Source organism: Dioscorea cayenensis, chromosome 8, assembly GCF_009730915.1.
Source record: "Dioscorea cayenensis subsp. rotundata cultivar TDr96_F1 chromosome 8, TDr96_F1_v2_PseudoChromosome.rev07_lg8_w22 25.fasta, whole genome shotgun sequence".
NCBI lineage: Eukaryota > Viridiplantae > Streptophyta > Magnoliopsida > Dioscoreales > Dioscoreaceae > Dioscorea > Dioscorea cayenensis.
The window spans coordinates 4,154,161-4,164,400 of NC_052478.1; the positions used below are offsets into that span (position 1 = coordinate 4,154,161).

At 32.3% G+C, this 10,240-nt stretch overlaps 1 protein-coding gene across 1 annotated transcript; it reads left to right on the forward strand.

Annotated features, from left to right (window-relative positions):
- Nucleotides 1-422: 422 nt before the first annotated feature.
- On the forward strand, nt 423-6,690 carry LOC120267091 (26S proteasome regulatory subunit 6A homolog). Its single transcript, XM_039274790.1, has 10 exons — nt 423-597; nt 691-807; nt 1,527-1,634; nt 2,247-2,438; nt 2,799-2,990; nt 3,602-3,720; nt 4,380-4,467; nt 5,673-5,792; nt 5,877-6,017; nt 6,295-6,690. The coding sequence occupies exons 1-10, from the start codon at nt 484-486 to the stop codon at nt 6,370-6,372; spliced, it is 1,269 nt and encodes a 422-aa protein (XP_039130724.1). The 5' UTR covers nt 423-483; the 3' UTR covers nt 6,373-6,690.
- The last annotated feature ends 3,550 nt before the right edge of the window (nt 6,691-10,240 follow it).

Consider the following 10,240-nt stretch of genomic DNA (forward strand, 5'->3'; position numbering starts at 1 on the left):
GCGAGAACCAAGAACTTATCTAGTTTGGGAACTAAGAAACTTGAGCTCCCATACCACCATGGCAATATGAGAATTGAGTTATAAATTCACTTGTCAAGTTAGAACTATGTAATACTTTTGTGCAAAGAGTCGATTCCACCACTATACACAATGAATTTTTACTTACAATGTGGAGATTTACCACTAATCTTTATTTATTCTGCCCTCGTGGCTGATTGGTTGTACTAAACTATATATTTGTCTTATAATAAAAAATTATGCGCACTATATTTAATTTTAAAAATATTTATTTATAAAATAGAATTATCAATCGCTGTCCAAGAGTTTCATATAAATTGTTAAAAAGTGAGGGGGCTAAAAGTAATTTTAATTTTGTAGGGTGTGAAATATAAATCCCGTCATTTTATACACTTGCTATCGATTTCGTTCTTGTTGCCCAAGGCTTTCCCTTTCCGAGCGCGAGTCCCATCTTGTTCTTCTCCAATGGCGTCTTCCGCTGCAATGGATGATTTCGAGGACGATCAGATCGCTCCCATGTCCACCGAAGACATCATCCGAGCCTCTCGGCTTCTCGACACTGAGATCCGGATCCTCAAGGTGAAACCCTAATCGCCGTCTTAACTTTTCTAGGGTTTCTTTGATTTTGGTCCTTTTCTTTTTTCTGATCGAGATCGTGGACATCTTTGGCAGGAGGATTTGCAGCGGGCTAATCTTGATTTGGACTCTTACAAAGAGAAGATCAAGGAAAATCAGGAGAAGATCAAGCTCAACAAGCAGTTGCCTTACCTCGTCGGGAACATCGTCGAGGTAATGGGAATTTTTTACGCCATTTGGAGGTTATGGATGGATTGGTTTGATGCTCGGAGATTCACATGTTTTATGCATGTCTGGGATGTGGATTTTTAGGATTTGAGTATATAAATCGGTTACATGTGGATATATTTGTAGTTACAAGTTCAGTAGTTAGTATTTTATCTTCAAAATTACTGCTTTCATCATGTTTGCCTATTGGCCAAGTATCAGAATACAATGTACATAAGCAAAACTTTAAGGCATTGTATATACTTGAATGATTTTAATTTTTTGACAGCAAATTAGGACAAAATGGCTAAATGAAATTCGAACATCATTCACTCATTGCCTTAGGGAGAAGTTGGTACTCTTTTCAGATCCTGACAATATTCTAGCCCATATGTGCTTGGTGCTAGAATTTTGCAGCTGCCATATTTTTCTTAAAGATGGGTAACAGTTAATAGACTTGTTGTAGAGAACACTTCAACTAGTTCTATACAGGGTTTTGCCATGGTTTATAAACTATGGGTTAACCCGTTTGCTTGGATCACAGTAGAACTTTTGAATTCTACTTCTTGAAATATGTCATTCCTTGCCTTGTGGTAGGAAATTAAATGCTGAATCATGGAGAAATTTTGTATTTTGGTGTTGATTGCATTTCCATGTTTGTCTTCTTTGTGATGCATCTTGTTTCCCACTTAACTGTTTTATTCTTGTCTTTTTACTTTATTTAGATTTTGGAAATGAATCCTGAAGAGGAAGCTGAGGAAGATGGTGCTAACATTGATCTAGATTCTCAGAGAAAGGGAAAGTGTGTCGTCTTAAAAACTTCAACACGCCAAGTAAGCTATAGTTTTTCTCTGCCATCTGTTTGTTTGTCTGCCTGGAAAGGTACATTTGTGAAAGTTCAATTATTTATTATTAACAATTTAATATCCTAATTAACTAAAATGCTTCATCCATGTATTTTAATAGCATATTATGGCAGCAAAAGTTAATGGCACTTTGGACCATCATCATTTTTGGTGTATCATTTGTATTTCGCTTTCCTTATGATTTTATTTGGTAGCTGGAGATTTGTTTGGTGTTTTGTATTTAAAGGAATCTAATTCTGCGAGCAAGTTTTAATAAAACTTGGCCTTAGTGCCTTAATTCATCTTTGGAGGTGATTAATGTGTGCTTGAATTTCTTATAGGCTTATAAAACTTATTATTATTGATCTAGGTTATTTGCAAGGGACTTTGAATGCAATTAATGCAATTATCCCGGCAGTCTTTTCCTGCATGGAGTTTTAAACTATTTCGAAGTTTAATCAGTGCATAGCTTCCATTCATCTTAATGTTCTGTATTTATCTTGATTGCCCAAGTATTATACAAATCCATCAATTCCTATTTATCTAATCTATATATGTGTATATATATTGACAAATCTATTTTTTGTCTTCTGATCACAGACAATCTTCCTTCCTGTTGTTGGCTTAGTTGATCCTGACACCCTAAAACCTGGAGATTTGGTTGGGGTAAACAAGGATAGTTACTTGATATTAGACACTCTTCCATCAGAATATGACTCGCGAGTGAAGGCAATGGAAGTTGATGAGAAACCTACTGAAGATTACAATGATATTGGTGGCCTTGAGAAGCAGGTAAATTCCTACATACATGACATGGGAGAGTTGAACTCTGGCTCCAGTTTGTCATATTGTAAATTTATTGACATGGTGCTTGGTATCTCTAGGTTTTTTTTTTCTTTCCATTTGGCAGAGTTTGAAGTAATATAAGATTTGCAATTTGTCTTTCTTTCATGCTATCTACCATACCATCATAACTTTTTTGTCGTTGACATTGATACCATGGCCTCTATTTAGTGTACATTATTTCTTCCAACATCATATAGTATAACCACTTCTTGTGATAATTATGATGCATTTCATTTTATATATTCAATAATTCTTTATTCACTTATTTATTTTTGGGTAATTTTCTCATTTCTGAACATTTGGTAGATCCAAGAACTTGTTGAGGCCATAGTGTTGCCAATGACCCATAAAGATAGGTTCCAGAAGCTAGGAATTCGTCCGCCCAAAGGTGTTCTTTTATATGGGCCTCCTGGAACAGGAAAGACATTGATGGCTCGTGCCTGTGCAGCACAGACAAATGCTACTTTTCTGAAGCTCGCTGGGCCGCAACTTGTTCAGGTTAGCCTGGATTTCATCGATTATATAGATCTGAATAAGCTCTTGATTGCTTGTAAACTTTTCTTTGCACCAAATAAATGTTGGTGTCATGTTTTTTTATCACTTGTATAACATGCATGCAGATAGGAAGCTGGGAGTTGAATTCTTTGTGAATCTGTGTTGTTTAAATATTCATGTTCTAGGTCACATCCACTGTTACTGCAAGGTGGATCAAACACAATGATATGAATATAGATATTGCTTAAATGAGTTAAGTGAGCTTAGAAGAAATTCTAATTATGGATCAAGCATTACATCTGTACAATCTCATTATTTTATTCTCCTTATGCCGTGAGATGTGTGTTGTGTGCCTTCCAACAAAGCTAACTATTCTTCCATCTTTACTATTTGTCTCAGGCCTTTAAGTTACATGCGGTTACTTAAAGTTCTTTTATTAATAAATATAATGTGCAAAGACTTAATTAGTCTTCAAGGCATGCAGAGCTTGTTTCTTTTTTTTTAAGATTATGACAGTATGACAAACGTGATAATGCTTTTTGTTGGAGCATTGAACCGTTGTCTCAGTGAAAACATTTGTAAGAGTAATCCACTAATGATTTCTGTGGTGCCAGATGTTCATTGGTGATGGTGCAAAACTTGTTCGTGATGCCTTCCAGCTTGCAAAGGAAAAATCTCCATGCATTATTTTCATTGATGAGATTGATGCCATTGGGACAAAGCGATTTGATAGGTATGCTAAAAAAATACCTCATGTTATTGGCTTACAGTCTCCAGCACATTTAATGGTTATCTTACATGGTCTTTCATGTGAAAGGCTCCATGCTAGTGGTAGATGTGATTTCATATTTAATGCATCTGACTGATGTATATGCAACTTGAAACCGTGGATATTATTTTTTAACACCATATCGGTTTTCCCCCCTCAATTTTCATATCAAGGAAGGTGAAACAGGTATTCTCCTGAATTTGGCTTCTCTAGCTTCCAACTTTCAGATCAGCTGTATGAGCATCTGAATAGCCTTTTGCTGTTGGAATAACACCTTTATCTCAAGTCTAAACCGCAGCTGATCAAATACCTCATTTTTTGCTCGAGACAAAGACAAAATGTACTTGCAGTTACAGTTTGGAGACATAATTGCCACACTGCTAGAATCCACTTTGGACTTTAATACTATTACTTAAGCAACTTAATATCAGATTTACTTTAACATGTTGCATAGTAATTACTGGAATTGTTTGAGTTGAAATTTAAAACCTTACAGATTAGGATAATATACCCTGTAGCAAGCCACATGACCACTTGTAAGTTTACTGTTCATCAAGTATTAGCCAACATTGTTGCTGTTATATTTTACAAATTGGGTAACTGCTTTTCATGATGTATTTCAGTGAAGTGAGTGGAGATAGAGAAGTGCAGCGAACAATGTTGGAGTTGCTGAATCAACTTGATGGTTTTAGTAGTGATGAGCGGATAAAGGTCTGCAATCTTATTCCTTATTGAACCTGGGCTCTAGGTTTGATGTTTATGACCAGTATATAGTTTCATTCTTCAATATTCACTGAGTTGGTCCAGTTTTAATTTTTCAAAACAATTATACGTTTTGTGCTTAGTAAATAGGAAATAGCGCTACTTGCATTTGCAGTACTGATCTGTAGAAGGATCCTACATAGTAAAAGTAACAGGGGCCTTCACTGCAAATACTAGCTTGGCTCATTATTGTCATGATAACGGCGGACTTCTTCACATCCATTGTGCAGTGCATGCAGTTATTGATTGACAAAAAAATCATGGTGTGCATTTTGTGTAGTAGCTGAAGCCTTATCTATGTTTGGTGGAGATCATATTCACGCTAGTACACTAGTAGGTAAACTACAATGGGAATGTGAAGTGCCTTCGGGTTTTGTTAATTTATTACACAGTTTGCAAATAAGGTATTTGGCCTCATAACTATGCACCTGCAACCATGTAGGAGAGGGCAGAAAAAATCTTGGAAAGCCCTAGTTTAGATATCTGTTGTGTGATTCCTTTTATGGCATGATTAGATATCCTTCTCTGTAATGTAGTAGTTGACCATGCCTTTTGAACCATAAATTTTGTAGTTAGTTACATATTCAAATCCTATTCGAGTCTTGAATCGACAGAATCGTAAACCTGAAAATTGGTTGAGGCTACTGATGTTCCTCCTTTTGCTGTATAATTGTTATCAAGAAAGCTGTTTGTTATGGTAGAATATGTTTGTGAAGTTTTTTTGGAATTTATTTTCTCATTCGGTCTTTATAATGTTTTTTGATAGGTGGGATTTCTTTTACCATTTTACATTAAGAGAAAACAGTCATTTTTATGCTTGTGACATGTGCGGGTGGATGGTCTTTCTACATGAGTTTCTTAAATAGGATAATCATGTTATACCTGCAGAGGGCTTATGAGATATATACATACATATACATATTCCACACTGATATGATCTCTATAGAGCAATTTTCTTGGCAGCCTAAACCACCAAGTGCCAAATGCCACATCATCATCATCATCATTATGCATTTTTCTTTTGATGCTCTTGTTTTAGATGCTCTGATACTTGAAACTGTCTAGATCATAAACAATTGAATAGTGTCTAGTGGTTCACTCGGTTGAATTTGATGGTGTTGTAATGTTTACACTAATGGCTATGGTAATTGCAGGTCATTGCAGCAACTAACAGGGCTGATATTCTTGATCCTGCTTTGATGCGGTCTGGGCGTCTAGATCGCAAGATTGAGTTTCCTCATCCATCTGAAGAGGCAAGGGCAAGAATTTTGCAGGTAATTTGGCACTTCCAGTCAATCGTTTTATGATGATGAATAACTTTATCTGAATCATGGTCATGATTTCTATTTCTCACTCAGATCCACTCGAGAAAGATGAATGTACATCCGGATGTGAACTTTGAAGAGCTTGCTAGGTCTACAGATGACTTCAATGGGGCTCAACTGAAAGCAGTATGTGTAGAAGCCGGCATGCTTGCACTCCGCCGAGACGCCACTGAGGTGTTTATTTCTCTCATTTGTTATCAATTGCGCTACTACATGAACTTTTTTCCCAAGTCAGCAGCATATTATATTTAAATGCTAGTTGTTATCGCACAATTATTTTTCGGGAACTGCTATTTTAGGAAAGGCTTGTCAATAATGTAGAGCAAAATATCATTGATATATATATATATATATATATTTGTCTGTAGTTCCTTGTTATCCTTTTCATAACTAGTTTTAGTTCACATGGCTTGTTCTTAGAACCTATTTTACATACTATTCTTTTGTGCAGGTGATGCACGAGGATTTCAATGAAGGGATCATTCAAGTTCAAGCCAAGAAGAAAACAAGCTTGAACTATTATGCCTAAACTACCAGAAAGCTCCAAGTTTCTACATTGAAGGCTAATGAGGCCGTTGGTCGGGAATCCTGAAGTCTTGGTATTCTTTGCCATTCGGTCTTTGGTTGTTATTCGATCGACGGTCTGGAAATATTTTAGCCATCCACTTCTCTTATAAACTTATTAGTTTCGAAACTTAGTTCTGCTATGGTCTTTGTACCATCCTTTGTTTTTTATAATTGTTCGGACGCATGTTTCTTACAGTAAGATTTGTATAAGAACTTTTTGTTTGTTGTATATATTTGGGTCTTGACCTACATGTTTATGCCCTAACTTATATTTCGGATTTATTGGGCTGATGATTATATAATTATTATTAGATAATTTCAGTGATTTCTAAACCATAGCCATGTTATGTTTGTTAACGAGTAGTGTGGCTCTTGTGTGTTTGTCAAGTTGAGCTATATGTGTTATAAATGTTGGTGAAATTATTATGAAGAGTAATGCTTATTATTATAAAGGATTCATCAAATAAAATGATTATCTTGTGATAATCTGTATCCAAATCAATCTCTCTGTATTAACTTTTAACCAAAATATTTCTTATTCAAAATTGGTCTTACTAAAAAAAAAAAGGTAACAATTATTAATTCATGATATTAATGCAACATCAGAAGGATTTTGCAATTTTAGTAAATAAAAGTAGAATTGTTCTAAGCAGCGCTTTTTTCAACTATCTTAACCTCAAAATAGAAAAATAAGAAGCAAAAAGTTAAATGTGAGGTCCAAGAGAAAAAAACATTCCCATGCTCACTCCTATCCACCCATATAAATTTGCTTCAATTGTCTCTTTTGTTGTTTCATTGGGACTTCCAATGTAGCATGATGATTTGAAGAGAGTTTTCAAGGGTATCAAATGTGAGTCTAATTTTTTCCTTTTATTTTTAAACCCCATCTTCTAATACTTATTATTGGAATTCAAATCCATTCTTTTGTTTTTAAAGTTGCAAATGTCTGTTTAAGGGTTTGTAAACACAATGCTGATGATATTCATCTTATATTTCTCATCAATATTTGTTCTGGGTCAAATTGATGAAAATCACAAAGGTAGCATTTGAAAAAAAAAATTCTATTTAATGTGAACTCATTAGTTTTTGGCAATAGAATAGCTATTGAAGAACAATGCAGAGATTATAGAAAACACACAATCTAGCATTTATTATATATGAATTTCATTTCATAAAACTAAATTATGACTGTTTTACTTTTTTTTAAGATATGAAATAGCGTTTCAATGCTTTTGTCTATTTTTTATAATAATTGCTGGTTTATCAATTTACAAAAAAATATATCTTTCTTTTAAAGTGTTTCATTCCCAATATAAAATAGTTTAGTGAAAAACAACTTGTATAAAACATCACTCAAAATGATAGCAATCCAACCGACATAAATCTTAATCAAGAGCCTCATCATTGTTATTTATATTGATTGTTAAATTTTTTGTGCCAGTGTTATTATGACCGAAGAGAATTCTTCCAAAAAAGTACGTAATACTGTATCCTTTACTTATTTGTATATGATCATACTATATTTTTTTCATCACTGGTCCTGCATCTGATTCAAGCTTAAATTCTTGATATTTATTATAAAATTTAGAAGTACTTTTGTGTTTTTAATTAAATAGGAAGTTATTGTGGAGTTGAAAGTGTACATGCACTGCCAAGCTTGTGAGAAGTCAGTCTTAAAAACCCTTCGCAAATTTAAAGGTAATAGCCCTCAATTTAAATTTACAAATAATATAATTAAATAAAATTATTATGTTATATATATATATATATATATTATTTCAATAATTTTTTTTTTTAATGTAGGTGTTAACACAGTAATGATTGATAGAGATAGGAACAAGGTCACAGTGATTGGGCGAATTGAGCCAGAGAAAGTCTTGAAGAAACTTAAGAAAAAAACAGGGAAAAGAGCAGAGATTATAAAGAATGAGAGTTTGGGAGAGAGCAAGAATGGAGAAGATAATTCAAACTCTCTTAATTCCACCATGCATTATTATTCTTCTCATCAAAATGTTTTAAGATTTGATGAATTTGGGACTAATGTGACTTTGGATTTAGATCTATTCAATGATGAGAATCCTAATGCATGTTTTATTATGTGAAACTTATTTGTTTATTTTGATTTTATTTCACATGGATAATTTTTTTGATTCGCATCTATATAATAATATTAATATGTAAAATCAATAAAATAATTAAAGTATTTATCTAATGACTATCCTTCAAAAAAATCATCCAAAGAAGATTTCATTTTATAAAAATAATTTTGTTATTAACATAATTTGTCTTAGTTATCCTTGGAATGAGATGGAAGGAAAATGAGAAGATTCTTAGGAAAAAAAGAAGAATTTTTTAATCTTTATTTAAGATATTTTTTTTATAAGAATGTATTTTTTTGGATTTATGGAAGTAATTAACTAAATATTCCATTCAAAATCTTCTAAAACAATCCATTTATTTCCATCATTTTGATTCCTCAAAGTTTATCCTTTTTTAAGGGTGTAAGGATGTCAAAACAAATTAGTCCATAAAATTTATGGTGAAATTGAAACAAATGTTTACCATCTATAGATTCATTGCATGTGCTCAGGTTAAAAATTTTTATATATTATAAAATTATTAATTTTTTGAAAAGTTTTTTTTAATTATACTAGTATTGTAATATCGAAGTTGGAAAACTTTTTAAGTAGAGTGACATATGATTTAATAAAAAATTCCTTAATTATATCTCTTTCAAGTGAAAAAAAAAATCATTTATCGTAGTACTAAAAATAAAATTTTCTAGTCTTATTTAAGATATTTATTTATAAGAATGTATTTTTCTCCGATTTATGGAAGAAATTCTACTAAATATTTCATTCAAAATCTTTTAAAATAATTCATTTCTTTCTCTCGTTTTGATTCATTAAAGCTTATCTATTTTAGAATACATGGATGTAAAAAAAATTAGTCCATAAAATTTATGCAAAAGATTGAAAGGAATGTTGACTGCCCACATGTTCATTGTATGTGCTCAGATAATTATACACCGTTTTATTAAATTTTTTTTTATTTTTTTCTATTTATACTAGTAAATACAACGTATGTTTTTTCAAAACTTTGAAATTAAGTGATATATGACCCAATAAGAAAAATCTCTTAATTACATCTCTTTAAATAAAATCTATTTTATGGTCCAAAAAAATTAAGAGGTGATAGGAGAAAAATATTTTTGATTCAACAACATTTTAAAGACTTTTAGTTCCCAAATTAAACTTTTTGACTTTCATGCAAAAAAACAAACCTTAAATTCTAAAATGTGCCTTTTGGAGTAGTGTGAATGGAATCTATTCTACAGCCTGATTTTCATTTTTTTCTTCAGTGACACCATTATGAATTGTGATGCATGATTAATTATCTTAAATAAAAATGTCTTTTCATTAAAGCACTACTTCTGTGAAAAGGATTTAAAAATGTCCTAATAAAAATCAAGTCAAGTTTATTAAAGCTCATGAGCAGGTAGATATGACATTAATTTTATAATTAATTATTTGTAACATATAATGAAAATACAAAAATGATAAAACCTTTTATTTTAGTTCAAAAATCAATATAAAAAAAAACGGGCATAACCCAATGGTTTTTTATATACCTAGTATCCGGATCCCATGTGAGACTTATGTACTGACTCCCTTTCCAGGTTACATAATATAGAAAATTTAGCTTTAAGAGATGGACAAGTCATCGTAATTAGTGTCACTTTTGTATTTGTCTGTCTTTTGAATAATCTTATTTGTCACATTTGTCAATAAAATATATCAATCTAAATCACAGTAGTCAAATATTTCAAC

What these genes read in the sequence shown, in the direction of transcription:
- LOC120267091 (XM_039274790.1), top strand. Translation starts at nt 484, where the DNA reads ATGGCGTCTTCCGCTGCAATGGATGATTTCGAGGACGATCAGATCGCT. An exon ending in TAAAAACTTCAACACGCCAA is followed by an intron (nt 1,635 to 2,246) that starts GTAAGCTATAGT and finishes TTCTGATCACAG; the next exon opens with ACAATCTTCCTTCCTGTTGT. An exon ending in GGGACAAAGCGATTTGATAG is followed by an intron (nt 3,721 to 4,379) that starts GTATGCTAAAAA and finishes GATGTATTTCAG; the next exon opens with TGAAGTGAGTGGAGATAGAG.